Source organism: Pongo abelii, chromosome 15, assembly GCF_028885655.2.
Source record: "Pongo abelii isolate AG06213 chromosome 15, NHGRI_mPonAbe1-v2.0_pri, whole genome shotgun sequence".
Lineage (NCBI taxonomy): Eukaryota > Metazoa > Chordata > Mammalia > Primates > Hominidae > Pongo > Pongo abelii.
In genome coordinates, this window is record NC_072000.2 from 77,477,286 (window position 1) to 77,501,009 (window position 23,724).

General features: G+C 53.6%; 1 protein-coding gene and 1 long non-coding RNA gene across 14 annotated transcripts in view; both read left to right on the plus strand.

Moving 5' to 3' along the window:
* The first annotated feature begins 2,209 nt into the window (after positions 1-2,209).
* LOC134760149 (uncharacterized) lies at positions 2,210-7,596 on the plus strand. The gene is made up of 2 exons (XR_010137069.1): positions 2,210-4,626; positions 4,764-7,596. It is a non-coding gene; the product is annotated as an uncharacterized LOC134760149 (long non-coding RNA).
* A 6,612-nt stretch (positions 7,597-14,208) lies between these two features.
* The window catches only part of PAPLN (papilin, proteoglycan like sulfated glycoprotein), a 39,842-nt gene continuing 30,326 nt past the window's right edge, over positions 14,209-23,724 (plus strand). For 2 of the 13 annotated variants that reach the window (XM_054530796.2, XM_063715903.1), the window contains exons 1-3: positions 14,565-14,903; positions 18,110-18,169; positions 22,966-23,081. In XM_054530796.2, the coding sequence (XP_054386771.2) occupies positions 14,745-14,903; positions 18,110-18,169; positions 22,966-23,081 (335 nt within the window). In that variant the 5' untranslated portion in view covers positions 14,565-14,744. The other 11 variants (XM_054530793.2, XM_054530794.2, XM_054530797.2 and 8 more) reach the window with 9 other exon arrangements.

Genomic DNA, 23,724 nt, shown 5'->3' on the forward strand with positions numbered 1-23,724 from the left:
TCATAAGAAAGTGGTATGGATTATAGCACACCACACCTCTGAAGAGTGTAATATTAAATCTGTTTATAAAAGCCTCAAAGCAGCTATCCTTAATACATTCTGAAAGATATTTTTTCCAGTAACTTTCACATTAATGTAAATATGTCAGAACAAACTGTAAACTTATAAGACGTATGTTGTACAGTGCAGATATGTGCTGGAGGATTATTTTTTAAAGAAATTATGTAGGTCACACTAATGGGAAAAGGCAACATTACTTTTATTGACCTGGTAGAGCATAGAATGTCCTCTCACTCCATTCCCCGAACTTGATAAAACCTTTTGTTTCTAAACAGTAAATAACATACAGTGTTGGAAATGATTGATCAGAAATACATTTATGGCAGAAAAACCACAGTTGGCCATGGTCTTCAGAAGGGGGCAGATAAGACATTGATGTGTTCCCGGCTAAATCTGCTAAGGGCATCAGGAAGCAGGGAGTGTTTATTCCCTCCTTTGAGAATTGGAGGCATCATTCGTTTTCATGGCTGTTTTAGGCAGTGCCTGTGGAGTCTCCTACAGAGGCATCAGGACTTGGGAGAGGTTTCTGATTTTTAGGGGTCCTGACAATGGTGTTTTTTTTTTTTTGAGACAGAGTCTCGCTCTGTCACCCAGGCTGGAGTGCAGTGGTGTGATCTCGGCTCACTGCAAGCTCCGCCTCCTGGGTTCATGCCATTCTCCTGCCTCAGCCTCCTGAGTAGCTGGGACTACAGGCGCCCGCCATGTCCAGCTAATTTTTTTGTATTTTTAGTAGAGATGGGGTTTCACCATGTTAACCAAGATGGGACAATGGTGTTCTTGATGAGAATGAGGAGGGACTTTGAGCAGGGTTGAGAAGCAAGGGTAGTGAGGCTGGGTTTCCTGTGTCTCTAGGTAAGTTCCCTAGCTTTCCATCAGCCCATGCCACACCTTCTTCCGGGGGACCCTTCTGTGTGCAGTGTGGAGAGTAGCTTAGGATCTGGTTAAAAGGGAAGTGACAGCATAATTGAGTACGAGTGCAATGTTGACTTGTCAGTTGAATGAGAAAGCAGAGTAAAGGAGAGATCCACAAAAGCAGGAGTTTAAAATCAGAAATTTCTCAGAAAGAAGGTTTTTTGTTATTGTTTTGGAGACAAGGTCTGGCTCTGTCGCCCAGGCTGGAGTGTAGTAGCGTGATCACGGCTCACTGCATTGTTGAACTCCTGGGTTCGAAGGATCCACCTCAGCCTCCTGAGTAGCTGGAACTACAGGTGTACACCACCTTGCCTGGCTAGTTATTTTTTATTTTGTGTAGAGACTGGGTCTTGCTTTGTTGTCCAGGCTGGTCTTAAACTCCTGGGCTCAAGTGATCCTCTCAGCTCAGCCTCCTGAAGTGCTGAGATTATAGGAGTGAGCCACTGCACCTGGCCAGAAATAAAGTTTTGAACTGAGTTTGGAAAGGGGGGAAAAGCCTGAATTGGCCAAGAAGGCAAAGGACATATACTGTACTAAAAATCAGGAAGATGGAAGTATCTGGGAGACACCTATGGATAATTGGTTTTTGAATAAAGGTGGTGATTTATTCAGAGGAAAATCCAATTAGCTAACCAAATCTGTTTTCATATTTACTTAGAATATATCCCCTTCATCACATGACTTGTAGCGACCTAGAGGATGATGACCTAATCTACCACAGGGGTCTTTCAACATGTGGAGTGTTCCATGCTTGGAGAAGGTTGATTTGCTTGCATGGACTGTCCTGTGCCTGGTATGCCACGCCCTTCAAAGGGAGCAACGGGAAAAGCCTCAGGAGCCAGATTTGTTCAAGTCCTAATTGTTGGCAGAAAGGGAGACATGCTCTTGCTGCCTCTGTTTCTTCTACTTTTTTTTTTTTTTTTTTTGAGATGGAGTCTTTCTCTGTCGTCCAGGCTGGAGTGCTGCAATCTCGGCTCACTGTAGCCTCTGCCTCCTGGGTTCCAGCGATTCTCCTGCCTCAGCCCTCTGGTAGCTGGGATTACAGGCACATGCCACCAATGCCCTACTAATTTTTTTTTTTTTCATATTTTTAGTAGAGATGGGATTTCACCATGTTGGCCAGACTTGTCTCGAACTCCTGACCTCAGGTGATCCGCCCGCCTCGGCCTCCCAAAGTGCTGGGATTACAGGCATGAGCCACTGTGCCTGGCCTGCTTTTTTTTTTTTTTTTTTTTTTTTTAAATTTCGTAGGATTTGATATAGACTATCCATAACCCAAGGTCAATTTCTCATGCATAAGAGGAAAGGATTTTCTTATCCTTATAGAGTAAACCTATGGCATACCTCAAGGTGGACCTGTAGGTGAAAGTCTGATTGTGATTTGTTTTCTTGGTAGTAGACTAAACTCAAGGATAGAGTACACATATGATGTAAAGGGGAAACAAGACTTGGAGCTAAACATGATACTACATTTAAATACCTGAATTTGAGAGTGCTTTCAGGGCTAGTGTGTCTCCATACAGGGGTGGAGACATAGTGGTCTTTCAAATGCTCGATGAGAAACCGAGGAGAGAAATTTGGAACTTTATCTTGCATTCAGGTTTTCAAAAATGTTGTCCTATGACTTGTAATAACTGGTTTTTCTGTTTACTAATCAGATTTACCCACATATATCATAAAATAGTATTAAACTTGTTTAGTGAGATAACTGAGTTTTAACTTATGTGGGCTAGATGTATGATTTATAAATTTATAATTTATAGTTTATAAATTTATACATGAATGTATGAGTTCTTCAGATTTTCTGAAATGTCGAAAATGGCTTCCATGCCTCCTCCTCCCTCAGGGGACATCTGCTCGGGAGGCCTTGTTTTGGTGTCTCCTAGCCCAGCTTTCCTTTCCTCCTTGCTCCCAGTTCAGGGATCTTTTCTATAATCACCCAGCTCCAAGGTCATCTAGTTTAAAATGTCACCAGGCTTGAGGACCAGAACATCCCAGCAGAAGGGGAAGGGCTTTTTATCTTGGGGAACCTGCACAGGCCCAAGCGCAGTCTGAGGACACGGTAAGGGCGTTGGAGGCCACGCTCGGTTGCAGGGGTGTCTGCCTTCACTTTGGTTCATTTCATATCTGCCCCCTAGGCCGGGGCTGGGAGAGCTGAACCAGTGCTTCACAGTTTGTTTGTTTGTTTATTTTTATTTTTATGTGTTTTTTTGAGATGGAGTCTCACTCTGTCGCCCAGGCTGGAGTGCAGTGGCGCGAATTTGGCTCACTGCAACCTCTGCCTCCTGGGCTCAAGTGATTCTCCTGCCTCAGCCTCCGGAGTAGCTGAGGTTACAGGCGCCCACCACCACACCCAGCTAATTTTTGTAGTAGAGACGAGGTTTCGCCATGTTGGCCAGGCTGGTCTCGAACTGCTGACCTCAGGTGATCTGCTCGCCTTGGCTTCCCAAAGTGCTGGGATTACAGGCGTGAGCCACCGTGCCAGGCCAGTGTTTCACGTTTTATAAATGTGGCTTCTCTGGCTCTCAGGTTACTTCTGTGGGCTTCCAGAAATTAATTCCAGGATATTTTAGGCCCTTCGGCCTCTGTCAGACCTGAAAGTGAAGCCAGCCTGCCCGGGCTAATGTGCTGTTGACGGCACAGGCCATTTGCACTGGCGATAGAGGGTGCTGCTCACTGAGCCAGGGCGCCCCATTGTGTCAGATGGGCCCATGGCGATAGAGCCAGAGCAGCCCACTTGAGGGAGGAGACAGGGACCTGGCTCCTCTGCCTGTCCGCACATGGCAGGTCATCTCTGGGGACTCTGTTTTCTCAATTGTCAAGGACCAGAATTCCCTCTTTCCCCTCTTGCACTATGGATAAAGGCATAGACATGTTATAAGTGATTATGCAGCTTTTGTCATTAAAGATATGTAATAACACGGTTCACCAAGATACTTCAAGCATTTGGTAATTATTGCATGAATTGATTTTTGTTTTTAAGTCAAAACATACTTTGGTAAACATTCCTGTGAAGGGAGGCCCATTCCAAGTCTCAGATAGAGTTGGAGTGCCACCAAGACCCCGCCTGGGGCCCTGCTGCTCTGCCAGTCAGCTGATGGGCTCCTTTACCCTCTCTCTTCCTGGCAGTGCTCCATGGCCGTGGGAAAGAGGATGAGGCCTCGCCACTCCGCGGAGGGCCCCCTGGCCCGCCCCAATGCTGAAGACAAATCTGGCCCCATCTTCCCACTGGGAACTTGGCCAACCCAGATGTTCCCGCAGCCCCTCCCTCCACCCCTCGCTCCCTGGACGGGGCCCATCTCCAGCGCATTTTTCTCACTCCAAGCTCCTTCCTTGCCAGATGGCTCTGCCCGAGGATTCTGCCCCAGGCTGGGAGGGGCTGGGGACCTGATTTTCTCATTTCCCTGTGGTTTGGCATTCCCGAGTCTTCCCTCGCCCCTGTCGTTTTCAGAGCGAGCCCCACCCTTGTCTGCAGACTCTGGCTCCCTGGACAGGCAAAGGGAAATGCCTGGGTCACCCGGATGCCTCTGAGCCCGGTGACAGGAGCTAAGGATGGCAAATACAGACCGAGGGGCCACCCTGCCACTGCCTGACCTTCCAGGGAGCTTGGGCGCCGTCCCACTTCTGAAACTCCTGGCAGTTGCCCAATAAATGGTGAGTCAGTGAAGGACTGTAGGGGTGACTGCGGGGTCTGCGGGAGGGGATTTCCGTGCAGAATGATGTCAATAGGGCATGTGTGTGGGAATTGTTGTAAGAACAAACATTAACCAGCTTTTGCCCCTGTTTACAAGGCTGTGCTGGAGAGTGCGGAGCCGAAGTCAACCAGCCTTATCCCTTCAGGAGACCTGAATTTATAAATGGTGGTCAGGATGAAGCCAAACAGGATTCCTCCCCCAGGTCACGTTTGTGACATCTGAAGAGATGTATTGGTTTGTCTTTGGTCATCGTCACCACATTGGATGCAGGAGGAATAAAGGATAGGGCGGTTGTTAATACATACCCCACATTTAACCAAGAAAAGCCCCAGAGGAAGGTACTGCTTCATAAAACCAATGTCCCTTGAGCATGTCCCTTAATATGCCACAGACACTATGCCAAGCCCATCACAGGCATTGTCTCCTGTCCTCACCCCACCCTATGGGTAGGGCCTGTTAGCCCCATTTTACAGAGAAGGAGGAGCACTCCCAGAGTCACTGCCTGCAGGGAAGTGGGAGAGGCTGCGCCCCCAGCACTGTCAAGGACGGGGCACTGGACCCCATTTCTGTTGAACCGAATCTTCGTCTGAGTGGGCCTTGGTAGCGCAGTCTCACAACCTCTCTCAACTTTCTCACTAAAGCTGCTCAAGCAACAGAGGACAGAGACCCTGAGGGATGTGGACACAGTTCAAGGTGGCAGCCTTAGGTGGAGAGTTCTCTGGAGTTTTACCAAAACCAAAAGTTTTATTTCATAATGTATGCTTTTTGTTGTCTTACTGGGTAAAATACAACATAAAATGTACCATCCTAACCATTTTTGAGTGTGCATTTGGTGACATTAAGTTCCTTCGCAGTGCTGTGTAGCTATCACACGCCCATCTCCAGAGCTCCTTCCTCACCACAAAACAACTCCCTGCTCCCCGCCCCAGCCTCCAGCACCCCCATTCCAGCTCTGTCTCTGTGAATTTGACTACTCCAAGAACCTCACAGGAGTGGAATGACCCGCTATTCATTCTTCTGTGACTGGCTTATTTCACTTAGCGTGAAGTCCTTGAGGTTCACGCATGTTGTTGTAGACGTGTTTTAATGTTAAAAAAAAAAAAAAAAAATGGCTGGGCACGGTGGCTCATGCCTGTAATCTCAACACTTTGGGAGGCCAAGGCGGGCAGATCATCTGAGGTCAGGAGTTCGAGACCAGCCTGGCCAACATGGCGAAACCCCATATCTACTAAAAGTACAAAAATTAGCTGGGCATGGTGGCAGGCACCTGTAATCCCAGCTACTCAGGAGGCTGAGGCAGGAGCATCACTTGAACCTGGGAGGCAGAGGTTGCAGTGAGCCGAGATCGTGCCACCGCACTCCAGCCTGGGTGACAAGAGCGAGACTCTGTCTCAAAAAAAAAAAAAAAAAAGCCATCACCAAAAATATTTGACACCACCATACACACTCCTAATCTTAAAGTTGATGTTCCCAGAAGCTGTGCCTTATTTATTCAGTGTCTTCCTGTGATGCTAAGGTCACAAGTTCTGGTGCGAGAGACACTGACCAGCCAGGCCTCAGCTCCCAGCTCTGGCCGAGCAGGACAGCCCGTCACAGTCTGCCTTTTAGTGCCAATGCTGCCTGGAGGCCTGCGCTGGAGGCCGCGGTCGACACGGGTGTGTGCCGCTCCCCTTCGGAGAGGATGCCACCTCCAGCTTTCTGCTGCCTCACTTTGTTCTCAGAGTTTGGGGTGGTGGATTCCTGGGAATTTTCAATTTTAGTATTTATTTTTATTTGCATCAATCTATTGTCTTTTAAAAATGAGAAAACTGCCATGCAGGAAGGTTGGCTTGCCTGAGATGTTACGGCCAGGAGTGGCAGACCCAAGACTGCCCAGGCTTCGTGCCTCCCTACTCCCTGCCTCCAAGCTTGGACCACGTTCACGGCACCACCAGGACGTGATTCCAGTAGGCTACCCCGCCCACCACGTCACGCAAATGCTGCTCATCTGAATCCCATCTGCTCTGCGTTATATTGCGTTTAATGGGCAAAATTTACAAAGCTCTGAAAGCTGAAAGGTTTCTTATAAATTTGTCCATAATACCTGACTGAACTTTATGCCCTTTAGGAGGACATTTGTGTGTTTTGCAGCCGAGCTATGAGTGTGTATGTGTAGTGGTTTTGCTTGTTGATTTGTTTTGATTAAAAAGGGCTTCTGGCCGGGTGCGGTGGCTCACGCCTGTAATCCCAGCACTTTGGGAGGCTAAGGCGGGCGGATCACGAGATCAGGAGATCGAGACCATCCTGGCTAACATGGTGAAATCCTGTCTCTACTAAAAATACAAAATAATTAGCCAGGCGTGGTAGCATGCGCCTATGGTCCCAGCTACTCGGGAGGCTGAGGCAGGAGAATCGCTTGAACCCAGGAGGTGGAGCTTGCAGTGAGCCAAGATCGCACCATTGCACTCCAGACTGGGCAACAGAGCAAAACTCCATCTCAAAAAATAAATAAATAAAAAGAGGGCTTCTGGCCAAGCACAGTGGCTCATGCCCATAATCCCAGCACTTTGGGAGGCCAAGGTGGGCAGATCACCTGAGGTCAGGAGTTCGAGACCAGCCTAGCCAACATGGTGAAACCCCATCTCTACTAAAAATACAAACATTAGCTGAGTGTGGTGGCGTGTGCTTGTAATCCCAGCTACTGGGGAGGCTGAGGCAGGAGAATCGCTTGAACCCGGGATGCGGAGGTTGCAGTGAGCCAAGATCGTGAAAAGAGGGCTTCCAACCTGCTGGGAGTATTATATAATATGCAGTTTAGTAACTTCTAAAACCTGGAAAATTCTCAATTCTGAAACACGTTTGGCCTCAAGAGTTTCTGATAAGGGATTGGGACCTAGATACATAGAATTACAGTGATATGAAAGCTGTAAAAATAAAGAGCTTAGACCCAGTTTTGTGTCTGTACATCTTTCCGTGGCGTTATACTATAAAGCAGGGGTCCAGGATAACAGGTCCCCACAGAAATGAGAGCTAGAGAAGCACTGCAAAAAAAAAAAAAAAAGAAAGAAAAGAAAACTTATTTCCCCTCCCTTCAGCTTCGGGGAAGTCTTGTTTTAGGATTGCGAGGCACTGGCCCACTGACTTCTGGGTTGTGTTTCCAGGTCTTTGGCCCGAGACACAGGCTGTCTCTCAGTGTCTGGGCTGAGAATCATTCAGGTACAGAGGCTGAAGCCACAGCGTTGATGAGAAGTGTCCCAGGAGCATGGTGGAGGGTGAGACCAAGAGGAAAGGATCTAAACGGCCTTGACTGCTGGCCTCTGGGGCTACCAATCCAGGGTCCCTCTCCGTGACAGTCCCCCAGGGACAGCACCAGGGACCTCGGAGCCTGGCTCACTGGATTCATCACAAGAGAAAAGGGACTTGCTGCCCTCTGCAACCATCCGAGGGGCCACCAGGCAGCCAAAGGACACTAGGCTTGCCTGGGAGGCTGGGGTGCCCACCTGGAGCTTCAAGGCCCAGAGACACCCTCCAGGCCTGTGCTCTTGAGCTGGCTCCATGCCTTACGCCGACCTTTGTGGGGTCTGGGCCATGAGCCGCTCTCCCCTCTGGGAAGTGAGGGTGGGTTCTTCACAGCAGCTCCCTTAATGTCTCAACCAGCTTCTCCAAAGGAGGCCGTGGTCGGGGTCCCTGTGGTCGGAGTTTGTGTTCACCTGGGGCAGAGGGGATGATATCTCTGCCGGCTGGAGCTGCTGGCTGAGAGCTAGTCAGAATCAGCATTGGAAAGCCCCTTCCTTTCCCACTGTCTCCGCTGTCCTTCCCCGGGCATTGTCCTGCCTCCACACAGCCTCTCCCGCATCCCGGTGCCCTTTCCGGGATCCGAGTCAGCATGGGCCTGGTGTCACTGAGGGGACATCCCAGGAATTCCTGTTCTTTCCCTCTGGATGGCCTTCTTGTCTGCGGGAAGGGTGGGAGGAGCTATTATATATTTCTGTCTCAGCTTTAAGAGTAAAACTCCCCTCCAAAGGCCAGGTGGCTTATCTCCTGACAGCCACTTGTCAGACACACTGAGCCCTGAATTCCCACTGCAGTGGTCTGGCATGGTGCTTCAAAGGGCTGACTTGGATATGGCAACGCAATGGGGGAAGGAAGGTTGAGGTGGCATCTGGAAGCACAGCACGGAGTGGAGTTTTGACCCTCGCCTTCCCACCGTTCCCAGCATTTGAATGACTGTATTAAGGGAAATGAATATATGTACTGGGGGGCGGGGAGAAGTTAGAGAAAGAAATGCAGCAGCCTCAGATGTGGAGTGTCTTTTCTCCTTTTGGATTCCTAGTGGGCTATGGTATTGGTTCTATGACTTTTACAGTAAAAATGTCTGAATACTCTGATTGTAAAATTCAGTTTAGTCTAAACGGACACACATAGCACTTAGAATGCAAGTCCCCACTAGAGCGTAAACTCCCCGAGCAGACCTAGTGAGCTGGAGTCCACGCCTGGGAGAGCTGACTGCATCTCTTCCCAACTCCACGTCTGGTGACATCACCTTGGTAGCTTGAAAACAGCCATGGTGGGAGCATCTACACCAAACACCGTGAGAAAGAATCCACCTGCACAGCAGTGCTGCCTCCTGCAGTGAGCTGAAGCTTAAACAGTTACCACCACTGGGCGGGTCTCTCCCAGCTTCTAGCACAGCGTAGGCACTCACATATTTGGATGAACAACCTCCAAATGAAGGACGAGGGAAGCAGCATCCTCTAAATTCAGTTCAATGGGAGTTCACAAATACCCTGTCCTGGTGGACATGTGTTTTCTGGGGCAGCTGCCATCTGAACTTCCACCTGGGGACCCTGCCAATTCTTGTTTCTCAAGTCCTGGCCATCAGGGTACAGGCATGTTCCTGTGGGGGGTGAGCCTACAAGGACCCTTCAGGGTTTTTTCTAGGGATGGCATGTGTCAGCATTGCCTAAAAGTGGTGATGACACGAGTTCAGCGTCCAGCGGAAGAGCAGCATAGATCCTAACTGGAACTGCTCCTGGACCACAACTAGGACATCGTCGGGGGTCCAGCCCACGCGCGTGCCTGATTCTTCAGCCCTCCTGTCAATCTGCGATCTCCCATTGCCCCTCCTAAGCAACTCTCCTGTTTAAGCTGACTCAGTCCTTTTCTGTGGTGTGCAACCAAGAACCCCAAGGGATGGTTCAGGCCCTCTGAGAGCAGAGGCCGAGATGAGACTAGATGTGCGAGAGATCTACAGGGGAGCGCCTGTGAAGGTAAATTGCGGGGAGGAGGAGGTGCAGGGGGAGTCTTCAGAACCTGGTGTGGGGCTGAGTGCAGCCGCTGGAGGCTGGTCACCAGCTACACTTCTCAAAGCCCCTCTCTTGAGGCAAACCTTCAGGGCCACCACGAACCTCTGGTCCAGGGTATAACATGAAAATGGATCTTCCCCCTCCCCCTCCCCCTCCCCCTCCCCCTCCCCCTCCCTCTCCCTCTCCCTCTCGGTCTCCCTCTCCCTTCGGTCTCCCTCTCCTTCTTTCTTTGGTCTCCCTCTGTTGCCGAAGCTGGACTGTACTGCTGTGATCTCAGCTCGCTGCAACCCCCCTGCCTCGGGCTCCTGTGATTCTCTTGCCTCCGCCTGCCGAGTGCCTGGGATTGCAGGCGCGCGCCGCCACGCCTGACTGGTTTTTGTATTTTTGGTGGAGACGGGGGTTTCGCCGTGTTGACCCGGGCTGGTCTCCAGCTCCTGGCCCCGAGTGATCTGCCCGCCTCGGCCTCCCGAGGTGCTGGGATTGCAGACGGAGTCTCGCTCGCTCAATGCTCAGTGTTGCTCAGGCTGGAGTGCAGTGGCGTGGTCTCGGCTCGCTGCAGCCTCCACCTCCCAGCCTCCTGCCTTGGCCTCCCAAAGTGCTAAGATTACAGCCTCTGCCCTGCCGCCACCCCGTCTAGGAAGTGAGGAGTGTCTCTGCCTGGCCGCCCATGGTCTGGGAACTGAGGAGCCCCTCTGCCCGGTCGCCCTGTCTGGGAGGTGAGGAGCGCCTCTGCCCGGCCGCCCTGTCTGGGAAGTGAGGAGCCCCTTTGCCCGGTCACCCCGTCTGGGAAGTGAGGAGCGCCTCTACCCGGCCGCCACCCCGTCTGGGAGGAAGTGAGGAGCGCCTCTGCCCGGCCGCCCCGTCTGGGAGGTGAGGAGCGCCTCTGCCCGGCCGCCCCGTCTGGGAAGTGAGGAGTGCCTCTGCCCGGCCGCCCCGTCTGGGAAGTGAGGCGCGCCTCTGCCCGGCCGCCCAGTCTGGGAAGTGAGAAGCGCCTCTGCCCGGCCGCCCCGTCTGGGAGGTGAGGAGCGCCTCTGCCCGGCCGCCCCATCTGGGAAGTGAGGGAAGTGAGAAGCACCTCTGCCCGGCCGCCCCGTCTGGGAGGTGAGGAGCGCCTCTGCCCGGCCGCCCCATCTGGGAAGTGAGGGAAGTGAGAAGCACCTCTGCCCGGCCGCCCCGTCTGGGAGGTGAGGAGCGCCTCTGCCCGGCCGCCCCATCTGGGAAGTGAGGGAAGTGAGAAGCACCTCTGCCCGGCCGCCCTGTCTGGGAGGTGAGGAGCGCCTCTGCCCGGCCGCCCCATCTGGGAAGTGAGGGAAGTGAGAAGCACCTCTGCCCGGCCGCCCCGTCTGGGAAGTGAGGAGCGCCTCTGCCCGGCCGCCCTGTCTGGGAGGTGTGGAGCGCCTCTGCCCGGCCGCCATTCCGTCTGGGAGGAAGTGAGGAGCGCCTCTGCCCGGCTGCCCCGTCTGGGAAGTGAGGAGCGCCTCTGCCCGGCCGCCCCGTCTGGGAGGTGAGGAGATCCTCTGCCCGGCCGCCCCGTCTGGGAAGAGAGGAGGGCCTCTACCTGGGCGCCCCATCTGGGAAGTGAGGAGCGCCTCTGCCCGGCCGCCCCGTCTGGGAGGTGAGGAGATCCTCTGCCCGGCCGCCCCGTCTGGGAAGAGAGGAGGGCCTCTGCCCGGCCGCCCTGTCTGGGAGGTGAGGAGCGCCTCTGCCCGGCCGCCCCATCTGGGAAGTGAGGGAAGTGAGAAGCACCTCTGCCTGGCCGCCCCATCTGGGAGGTGAGGAGCGCCTCTGCCCGGCCGCCACCCCGTCTGGGAGGAAGTGAGGAGTGCCTCTGCCCAGCCGCCCCGTCTGGGAAGTGAGGAGCACCTCTGCCTGGCTGCCACCCCGTCTGGGAGGAAGTGAGGAGCACCTCTGTCCGGCCGCCCCGTCTGGGAGGTGTGGAGCGCCTCTGCCCGGCCGCCCGTCTGGGAAGTGAGGAGTGCCTCTGCCCGGCTGCCTTGTCTGGGAGGTGTACCCAACAGCTCCGAAGAGACAGCGACCATCGAGAACGGGCCATGAGGACGATGGCAGTTTTGTTGAAAAGAAAAGGGGGAAATGTGGGGAAAAGAAAGAGAGATCAGATTGTTACTGTGTCTGTGTAGAAAGAAGTAGGCATAAGACTCCATTTTGTTCTGTACTAGGAGAAATTCTTCTGCCTTGGGATGCTGTTGATCTATGGCCTTTCCCCCAGCCCCCTGCTCTCTGAAACAGGTGCTGTGTCAATTCAGGGTTAAATGGATTAAGGGCGGTGCAAGATGTGCTTTGTTAGACAGATGCTTGAAGGCAGCATGCGCTTTAAGAGTCATCACCATTCCCTAATCTCAAGTACCCAGGGACACAAACACTGCAGAAGGCTGCAGGGACCTCTGCCTGGGAAAACCAGAGACCTTTGTTCATGTGTTTATCTGCTGACCTTCTCTCCACTATTATCCTATGACCCTGCCGTGTCCCCCTCTCCGAGAAACACCCAAGAATGTTCGATGAGTACTTGATTAAAAAAAAAAAAGAAAATGGATCTCTGCCCTTGCAACGTTCACAATTATGAGAGAGAAAGAGAAACAACTACATCACTGCAGTAGTTTGAAAGTGCTAGGGCAAAGCCCGGCACCAATGGGAGTGCAGAGGCAGATGTACAGGAAGGCTTCCTGGAGGAGGTGAATCCTGGGAGCCCGGAGGCTCTTGGCATTTTGCCCTCTCTCTTCTCTCCAGCCTTCCATCCCAAACCAACCACACAAAGAGATCTGGCCACTTCTTTCTTAGCCTCATCCTTAGATCTGCGATCTGTGGAGATTATGAAAATGTAGAGAATTGAGGATACACATGGCGGGAGCATGGGACAGAGAAATTTAACAAAAATTTTTTTAGAGACAGGGTCTCGCTCTGCTGCCCAGGCTGGAGTGCAGTGGTGCAATCATAGCTCGCTGCAGCCTCAACATCCCAGGCTCAATTGATCCTCCTGCCTTAGCCTTCCAAGTAGCTTGGCCAGCGGTCCCCAACCTTTTTGGCACCAGGGACCAGTTTTATGGAAGAGAATTTTTTCAGATCTGGGGGTGGGGTGGGATGGTTTCGGGATGAAACTGTTCCAGTCTAAAGCCTGATCCTGTTCAGATCATCAGGCATCAGAGTATCCTAAGGAACGCACACCCAAGATTCCTTGCATGAGTAGTTCACTATAGGGTTCATGCTCCTGTGGGAATCTAATGCTGCCACTGACCTGACAGGAGGCGGAGCTCAGGCAGTAATGCTTGCTCACCTCCTGCTGTGTGCCCGTTCCTAACAGGCCATGGACAGGTACCGGTCTGTGGCCTGGGGATTGGGGACACCTATCTTGGACTGCAGGCAACTGCCACCATACCTGGCTAATTTAAAAAAAAAAATTTAGAGATAGAGGGTCTCACTGTGTTGCCCTGGCTAGTTTTGAACTCCTGGACTTAAGCAATCCTCCCTCCTCAGCCTCTGAAATTGTTGGGACTCCAGGCCTCTCAAAGTGTTGGGACTCCACTTGCGCCCAGATCAGAACTAACTTTTATTCTGCATCTAGTAGGAATTTTATGGAAACCAGTTACTTCCCTACTCTACCACCTACTGTATGAGTCTCACGTGAGCAAGTTGTGGCTTAAGGAGGTGACCCAACCTGCCCAAGCACACACACAGTGAGAAGCAGAGCAGCCTTCCAGTCCAGGTCTGCCTCCACCCCAGACTACCCCAAACCCCCAATGCAAGGGCGTCTCAGGTGCAACCAGTGAGTGGCATAGGGCCAGCGCAGAGGGGACTTGACAATGGGAAGGAAGGTCTTACAGTTTTTTCTGGAATCTTCTTTCTAAACCACCCCATTTTAATGCATCAATTCTGTTCACCACATCTCTGTGAGGTAGGCAGAGGAGAAATGAGGCTTAAAGAGAAATTCCTGCCCAAGCCAGTAATTGGTAGGGCCTGGCTGGTGGGTCTAAGACAGCCCCTTACGACTGAGTGTGGGTTCTGCCTCCCAACCTCAGAGTCCTCTTTGCAGCTGGGGTGAGGCATAAGAAATCACAGCCCTGGGTGTCTGAGAAGAAAGGATCATAGGAAAAGCAGGGACACAGCAGGAAAGTGAGCTCCTTGGGCCTCAGCTTCCCCCACCCTGCAGCGGGAGAAGCATTTTCCTCCCACTTAACAGAGGACCTTTGACCAAGCTCAGAAAAGTCCCAGCTGGTGGGGACAGGGAGTGGGGCTTGTTGAATGGAAGAAGCATTTTTCCTTTTTAGAGAGGCTGCATGATTCCACTCCCCTTTCTCTGCCAAGCTTTATCTTTGCTTCAGAATTCACACAACTCCCCAGGGGCCCCGCTACAGCCGCTGCTCCTCCTGTCTTCATTGATAGGTAAGAAATGCGCCTGATTTAAACTGATTTAAACTGGCCATGTTTTAATAAGCATTTTGTCCAAATAGGCAGCTGCCGGAGCCAGGGGGCTGAAGCGGGGCTGAGCTTCCCGCTGGTGACTTCTCTTTGCCCAAATGAGGCCAACGGAGAAGTGGCAGGGCCAGCAAGAGGCTAAAGGCAGAAGAGTGCGGGGGAAGGGGACCAGCCTTCATCACCACCGCCCCCCTCAACCTCTCCCCAACTTCCCCCCAACCTCCCTCGTGTCCAGGGCCAGTTTCTAAAGATGAGTGAATTCCAGTTTCAAAAAAGGAATGGCAGGCAAAGAGTGTCTTGGTTGTGAAAAAGGACAATCAGGGAAACAAATTAAGTTGATCACATGTGTTGAGCCCCTGCCTTGATGCTAATTAGTGCCCTGGCACAGGTGGTGGGGCTGCATTGGAGGCCCTGCCCCCCGGGACTCACAGCTGAGCAAATCACAGCAACAGGGACAGAAACCGAGGGAGCAGGACATGCACCCCATTGGCCTGGGGTGGTGTGGAGACGGCTTCAAAAGCAGGTGACATGCTGGGCACGGTGGCACTTTGGGAGGCCACCGTGGGAAGATTGCTTGAGCTCAGGTTGACCAGGTTGGGCGAGACCTTGTTTCTATTTAAAAAAAGAAGACGGCTGGGCGCAGTCGCTCACGTCTGTAATCCCAGCACTTTGGGAGGCCGAGGTGAGTGGATTACCTGAAGTCAGGAGTTGGAGACCAGTCTGGCCAACAAGGTGAAAACCTGTCTCTACTAAAAATACAAAAATTAGCCAGGCATCGTGCAGACGCCTGTAATCCCAGCTACTCGGGAGGCTGAGGCTGGAGAATTGCTTGAACCCAGGAGGCGGAGGTTGCAGTGAGTCAGGATCTAGCCATTGCTCTCTACCTTGGGCAACAAGAGTGAAACTCCCTCTAAAAAAAAGGGTGGGGGGAGGGAGGAAAGTAGAAAGAAAAGAGGAAGGGAGGGAGGGAAAGAAAGAAGAAAGGAAGGAAAGTGACATTTGACCAGGGTTTTGAGGGCTGACTAGGGGTTTGAGAGGTAGAGGGGATTGGGAGAGCGCATTCTGAGTGAGAAAAGATGCTGGGAGATGGGTAACAGCAGCGTGTGCGGAGAAACTCAGTTGTGGCTGAAGAATAGGATCCAGGGGTGGAGGAGAAGGAGGTGGCTGGACACAGGTGTGTTGTGTGTAGGATAGGCATGAAGAGGAGCGGATAGGGCAAAGCTAGAAGGCTCGGGCAAGGGGAAATGGGATTGGAGAGGTGACTGGCGCTGACCCAAGGGAGGACAGACGGGGTGACCAGAGTGGAGGATGAGCCAAGCCTTGGCACAGACCCAAGCGGGTGGAGGACCCGGGCAACACCGGTCACCATGAGGGCCTCTACGAAGGGCTCTGTCCTCCCACGGGGATTGGAGGTGGGTAAGTGAGACAGGGCGGGGTGGAGGGTGAGGCCAGGCAGAGGCGGAGAAAGTCCCACCCCTGCGGGCGTTCCTTGCGGCCCGGTCGACCTCCCGGGCTTGGGCCTGGGCGGGCACCGACGGAGCGGCCCTGGCTGCAGCCTTCCGGCGAGCGCGAAGACAGGTAGGGAGGCGGAGGGACTGGAAGCCCGCAGGCGCCCAGGGGCGGGGACGCCGCACCCCGGGGCTTCTGCAGAGAAGACCCCGCCCCGGCTCGCTCTCCCGAGGTGGGCGCAGGGTCACCGCTCGGCACCGCGCGCCCCCGGCCGGGAGGAAAAGAAGTGCAGGGAGCCGGGGAGCTGGTGCCTGGTGGCCCCAGCGCGCACCCTCCGCCCGCTGCGACCTTCCTTCAGGCGGATGCCGCTCCCGGCGCGTGGTACAGGCGAGGCCTTGGAGACCGTGCGCCCCTCCCGGGAGGTGCCACTGGGCCGCGGGCCTGGAGCGTCCGGGAGCCCCTGCGGCTGCCGGCACCTGCGCGGCCACCCCGGGCCTCCCGTGGGAACCGCGCCTCTCCGCCTCGGAGGTGCGCGGCGCGTTCCTGGGGTGGGGACGCGGGGTGCCTGGTCAGGGTTGGACCGATGCAGAGGGGGGCCGTGGGCGGGGGCCACGGGGACGGGCGTCTGCGGACTGCGGCGGTCCCAGAGTCGGCTGGGGACCGTGCAGGGGGAGGCTCGGTCGGCGGCCACCCGCCTTCCCGCCCTCTGCGCCTAGGGCTGCTGCCTTCGGCCCTAGCTCAAGGCAGACGCGTTCCCCGGGAACATCACGTTGACGGCGCCCACCCTGCGTGCCCGGGGCCACCCGGTCCCTGCCCTCGGGCGGCAGGAGAGGTCGAGGTTCCACGGCCCTCGGAGTAGCCCCGTGACCAGACCCCGGACTGGCCTTGGAGTCGAAGGGGTTGTTTGCCACCAAATTAACCGAAAAGACTGAACTTTTCAGACTTTGGAATGGCAGATATGGGCTTGGAGTTCAGTGCAATTGCAGCGGAGGCGGTGGTGTTCTGAGTAATTACAAGTAAAATTCTTCTTTCCCCCGTCTTTTCCTCAGCCTCGCCCGCCCTAGCAGGCCTAGCCTAGCCCTAGCAGGGGGCTCCTGCTCTGGGAGCTGCCCCCAACAGAGCAGAGGCAGGGCCCTGGCAGCCACCCCCTTCCCTCACCCTCCAACCCCAGGAATCTCGAACTTGACCACGAAAATAATGACTCAATGACTCACTGTGCCAAATTAACGAGTGTGTACATTGTTCAATGTGCCAGGTTACATTGCTGCTGAGCTTGGCTTCTGTATGCTTTTATCCTTGTAAGCAGAAGTCATTTTATATCTTAAAAAAATTAGAACCTTGGTAGAATTACAGATTTTAAAGTTCAAACCTACACGCTAGTACTTGTTTAATGTTTTGTACTGAAGGGCGCACATTGTTTATGTCATTCTGCGATACAGCGACATGTATGTACACATACACACTGCACAGCGTGTATACAGACTGGACACTTGCACCAAATAGTACACACCAGACTGCACATAGACCCGCCCCACACACTGCACATGCACTTTGCATGCATGCACACATCAAACCACAGACACTCCACACACACTGCACTGCACACTGCCCTGAGCACACTACACTGTACTGCACACTGCACTGCACCTTCAGGGCGCACACGCTGCACCACACACTGCACTGTACACACGCTACACCACACAAACTGCACGGCGCACACTGCACTGCATACACACGTTGGTTATGGAGGCTGCTTATGGAGCTTCCCTGTGCAGAGAAATGCTGGCTTGGGTTTTAAATGGGATACAATTAACATTTTTAGAACATTTGGGTTTTCAAAGTGTCTTCAGAGACTTGATTTTTTTAAAGCCTATATTAGGAGTTTTTAAACATCTGATGTAATAGCTTTTTTAAAAGGAATCCTGCTGAATTAAAATAGTGAGTCTAATTACTCGGATTCTGAACTCCTTGTTTTTCAACCACATAGAAGTATTTTTAATTGCCCTCTCTTTTTTTTCCCTCTGGAACCCTGAAACAAGTTGTTCTTGAACTTCTGCCAGTTGCGGATGGGCCGTTCATTTCTTGCTCACATGTTGAGCCTCCCGGCGGGGCGCCCTCACACTGTGTTCTCTGCGGTGCACCGAGGCGCGCCCGGCGGTCCCGTTGCGGGTCTCCTGGTCACCTGTGGGCCATAGGGAGAGACGCGCCCACACACTCGCGCCCGTGCCCAGGACAGCTGCGGGAGCCCCGGGCTGCTCTAACCCGCTGCGTCTCCCGCAGGCTGAGATGCGGCTGCTCCTGCTCGTGCCGCTACTGCTGGCTCCAGCGCCCGGGTCCTCGGTGAGTGCGGTCCTGCCCCGCCCCCGGGAGGACCCTGCAGGGGAGGCGGGGGCGAGGACGCGCGGGCCCGCAGGCAAAGTCCCCAGGAAAGGGGCGATGTCAGGGAAGCTGGGCTGGGAGGAGGGGAGCCCCTGCCGCTGAGCTCCCTCAGAAAGGGCTGGGCCCTTGAAGCCAGCTGGCCAGGGTACCCAGAACTGCCCGCCCGGCTGCAGGGCGCAGTGTGTAGGAATGGCACCTTCCCAGGGCTTCCCTCCTTCAGAAGGTGGTGGGAGCATTCCATGAAGTCCCCGCCAATCCTGGCGGGTGCAGCCAAGAAGGTGCAGGGCTGGGTGGCCCATCCCACCGGACACCTGTCTTCTGCCTGGAGCCAAACACGGGTTCCCTAAGCTGGGGTGTTTGGGCCTAGAGGTTTGGGGTGCCAGTCGTTTCCTTTCCCCTTGGGGTAGCACCTAGGGCAGGGTGCTATGGAACCTTCTGAGATGGCAGAAATGTCCTGTTTCTCTGCTATCCAATAGGTAGCCCCTAGGTCCATTGAGCACTTGAAATGCGGGTGAGGTGAGTTTTAATTTTACTTGACTTTAATTAATTTAAATTTGTCTTTAAAATTTTAAAATATTTATTTATTTTTGAGACAGAGTCTCACTCTGTCACCCAGGCCGGAGTGTACTGGCATGATTTCGGCTCACTGTAACCTCCACCTCCTGGGCTCAAGTGATTCTTCTGTCTCAGCCTCCCAGGTAGCTGGGACTCCAGATGTGTGCCACCGCGCCTGGCCATAATTAATTTAAACAGCCACATGCGGCTAGTGGCTACTGTATTGGACTGCGAATTAAGACAGTGGACACAGGAAGCTGACTGGTGGTCAGAGCTGCTGTTTCATTAACAGGGCCCAAAGGCCAGGGCTCTCTGGAGAAGGTCCCTGGGTCTTGAGGATGTACAAGGAATCTTCTAGACCACAGGCCCCACCTTTGGGGAGGAGAGGGTCTGCAGAGCTGGGTGTTGCCCTGGCTCAGTGCCTGGCAGAATAGAAGCCACAAGGGCAGCTGGGCCCTGTCCTGCCCCAGGAGAAATCTCCCAGGGTGACCCACGGCCCTGCTCACCCCTCTGTGAGGCCGGCAGGAAGTGAGAGAGGAAGGATCCCTGCGAAAGGACCCAAACTGTTTTCTGCCATGGGGAGGTCAGAGGGGAAATGCCACGTCTGGCATCTGTGGGCGGAGGCTGAGCAGGACTCCTCTGCAGGGGTGTGTGGGGCAGGCAGGATGGATGGCAGTGGGCACTTCTCCCACTAGAAGTGGATCCCATAGATGGCACTTCAAGAGCCCTGTGAACCCAACATGGGCCACAGCTGGAGTGGTGGGTGGGCCAGAGCCAGCCTTTTTCATGTCCTCTCGACCACCTGCCAGCTACCCACGGTCCCCTCTGCCACCCCATGAATCTTGCTTCCTAAATGCCACTCTCAGGTCCTTCAGCACGTGCTGGTGGCCCAGCTGCATGAAGGCCAAAGCCCAGGTGGAGGGGGCACCAGGATAGCGTCCAGGCCCCAGGATTAAATCCCAGAGCCACCTGGACAGCTGCATGACCCTAGGCAAATAATCAAGACTTAGACTGCTCTAATTTGGGAGTAATAATGCCCACCACAGAGGCTGTCATGCAGATGAAACAAATCAAGGTTTCCAAAGCGCCTTTGGTTCTCTTAAACCTTTTCTCCCTTAAGGCTACGCTGAGTAGCCTCATCCAGCTGCCGCCGCCTCCCAGTGTGAGTCTCAGATGGGGCTGGGCACAGCCTGGGCTGAGAATTCTTCTCTGTGAGTCTGCAGGGGGTGTGGCCCGGCTCACAGCTCCACTGCCTCCCTCCGTTGCTGGGGCAGGAGCCACCCAGTCGGAGCACCTTCTCTGGATCACTTATGCTGCCAGCGGTCAGCCTGAACAGAATGAGTAAATGAATAAAGGCGGCAGCCTGCGTGTTCCTGGGCCTCAGCCTCTGCTCCCACCTGCACGTGGTTGTGCATGTGTTCTGTCTCTGTCTGTAAGACACATGCACATTGGGCAGTTGATTCCCCTGGAAACAGTGCAGCAGGAAAGGGGACCCCTGAGTGGCTCCAGGTGGGGTTGAAGGAGGCATGGGCGGGACACCTAGCGCAGCATGAGACAGGTGAGGGCAGGCCCCAGGTGAGGCTGGCTGGATCAGCTCATTCTGGCTTCACACCACGTCGGGCAGTTCATGGTGTGGGTAATTACAGAGCAAGAGTGTGCTCATGCTGCCTGTGGCTGAAGGTGCTTTCCTTCCTTGGAGAGACAGTGTGGAGTGTGTGGACAGAGCACGGCTCTAGGATGAGACGGACTAGGGCTCCTGGCTAGTGGACACCTGCCTTACAGGTGCTGGGCACAGGAGGCAAGAGGGCATTCTGGAAACAGCACGTCCCTTAGGGGGCCCTTGTTCAGGCTAGTCCTGCCCCTGCCTTATCCTGATGGCCAGGCTGTGGCTCCATGGCAGGGGTACCCCTTGGCCACACACCAGTACACCCAGCCCAGCCCAGCTCCAGGGAAGGGTGGATTTTGCTGGCTGCTGTGCCAAGGAGCCAAGACAGACATCCAAACAGGCCTTAGTCAGAGGATAATTGACAACCAGGCCCAACCCAGCAGCTAAGAAAGCAGCCACCTCTGAAGACCTCTCCTGAATACTTAAAATGTGGGATGAGGCTGTGTGTGGTGGGGGCGGGTGCCAGAATCCCAGCTGGGGCTGCAGGCTGTCTCTGGAAAGTCACCCTTCACGCTCAACACTCAGTGTCTTCCTTGTGAAATAGAAACTTGATCCAAGTAAATTTCGGTTTAACTTTCATTCAGAGAACATTTTGATATTTTGGCTCAGTGGTTTTGAAAGCTTAGAGATTTTTGTCCAAGTTAGACTTGAAGGAGTAGATGATTTTACAAAGTGAAAGCTAAGACCTTCCATCTGGCAAGCCCTTCCTTCTTGGTTGTGTGTGGTTCGGCAGGCGTAGCGTGCTTTGTGCATGGTTTGTTCTGCTTCAGTGTTCTGGGTTTTGTTATAAGACAAGGATAACTAGATGTTTGGCACCAGGAATGTTAGAGATGAGTAAACGTCCTTCCTCACCTGAGATCCAGTGAAGCTGCTCAGGGATCATGAAAGGAAGAGCCTGCTTTTCTTTTCTTTTTTTGAGATGGAGTCTCGCCCTGTCGCCCAGGCTGGAGTGCAGTGGCGCAATCTCGGCTCACTGCAACCTCCGCCTCCCGGGTTCAAGCAATTCTCCTGCCTCAGCCTCCCAAGTAGCTGGGATTACAGGCACCCACCACCACGCCTGGCTAATTTTTTTGTAGTTTTAGCAGAGACGGGGTTTCACCATGTTGGGCAGGCTGGTCTCGAACTCCTGACCTCAGGTGATCTGCCTGCCTTGGCCTCCCAAAGTGCTGGGATTACAGGAATGAGCCACCACGCCCGGCCGCTTTTCTATGTGACCATTGAGCTCTTTATCTGAAAAGTGGGAATGGTATTTTTCCTTGAGAGTCTTAAGTGGTGATACCCTAAAAGAAAGTCCCCTTCCAGCAAATGTTTGCATGTACACCGTATGCCTCCTGGCAAAATTGTGAAGTTACATCTAATCCCTGGCCAACCCTGTAGGGAATCATCTAGTGTCTCATTTGATTCCCCCAGGTGGGTGGGGGCACAGCCCCGGCAGGGGGAGCAGAGGCCTGCAGTGAGGCTGGCCGGCTACTGTGTGGTTTCCTCTCTCTGCCTCACTTTTCTTATTCATGCAATGGGGTCTGTGGGGTTGTTGTGAGGATGAAATGAGATAATGTGTGTGTGGCATGTGGATTCCTGATGCCAGCTGCAAGGGGTCCAATCTTTCTGGTGGGAAGGTGTATCTGCTAGGATTACAATCCTGCGTGGAGCCCCAAATAACAGTTCTTCAATAAGACAGACATGATTCCTCTCTCATATAAACAGCCAGGGGTCAGAAGTCTGGGGCTATTCTGTTGCACAAAATCCTCCAGGCTCTAGAGTCTCTCTATCTTTGCTTCACTGTTTGAAGCCTCTATTTCCAAGTTACCTCACAGTCTAAAAGGCTGCTCCAACTCCAGCCATCACCTCTGCTTCCCAGACAGCCTGAAAGAGTACAGGAGGAAGGAGAAAAGGACAAAGGCTCATGCAGGCTCTCTCTTAAGGAGATTATTTGCGGCAGCTGCCCAACACTTGTATTTACATCTCACTGATGAGAACTAAGTGACGTAGCCACAGTTAGCTGCAGGAAGTCTAGGAAATGTATTTTTTTAAATTTTGGGCAACCAGGGACCCAGCTGAGTCAAGTTTTCAAGGGTTCTCTCACAATGGGAGAAGGAGGGGATGAATATTGGGGTACTACTCCTGGGAGTCTCTGCCAGATTAGCAGGATCCCCCCATGTTGCTTCCGTTTATTTTCTTTTAGGGCCCCCTCCCCTACATCACAGTTAACCTACAAATGCCTGGACCCTCAAACCGCCCCTGGCTGTAGGGCCCCTCCCTCCAGTGGCCCCTGAAACTCCAAACTCTTCGCAGCTGCTCCTGCTCCCGCCCTCCAGGCCTGGCTCTCAGCTCCTTATCAGGAAAGCAGGCTAATTCTGAAAAGTAATATGTTTTGGGGTGCCCGGCAGTGTTGCTGAGTTCTAAAGGCGGGCCCTGGAAGGGAGAATCCCAGACTCCTTGATGGGTGGGGGAGGGTTTTAGGCAGAGCATCTTTGGAGGGGCCTCTGGGCTCAGGCTCTGAGTGGGCAATGCTGATGCATGGTCCTGTCTTCTGCAGGCTCCCAAGGTGAGGCGGCAGAGTGACACCTGGGGACCCTGGGGCCAGTGGAGCCCCTGCAGCCGGACCTGTGGAGGGGGTGTCAGCTTCCGGGAGCGCCCCTGCTACTCCCAGAGGTAGGAGAGATGAAAATGGGCCAGCCTGTTAAAGCAGGAGCAGGGGATGCTGGCTTCTGGGTGTTGGGCTGGGTGGTTGTGGCCTAGGCTAGCACTGGCCACATCAGCAGAACCCACCAAGGAGCAGATTCATTCTGGAAGCAGCATCAGTTCAGCGCAGGAAATCAAACCATTTCCCAGGGCCTTCCACTCTGAGCTGGAGCATGCGTGCTGCCTGTTGCCCCTGGTCTCCAGCTCCTGATGCTGCACCTGCCTGCCCTATGGCAGGTGCAGTCAATTTTGCTGGAATTGGTAAATAATCTTCAACCGGCACTTCCCAATTCCTGTGGTTTCTTTTCCGAGTACAGATGTTTCCCACTTCAAGTGATTTATTAAGTGCTTGCTGTGTGCGCTGCACTCCGGCAGGGTCAGTGGAGAAGGCGGGGCACATAAGGGGTTGTGAGGTGCCTCTGTCCCGGTTTGTATAGGGGTTGTTCCTGAGAACCCTATGTGAGGAGGAATGAGAGACCAGGAATGATCCTAAGAGCCTTATACTGATGTCCTGCTTAGATCGCAGGATGGCTGTGCCAGGCGGGTGGGTATTATAGCTCATGCACCTCGGGTCTTCTCTGGGAATCTGCCTAAGAGGCAGTGGAGTGGTCCC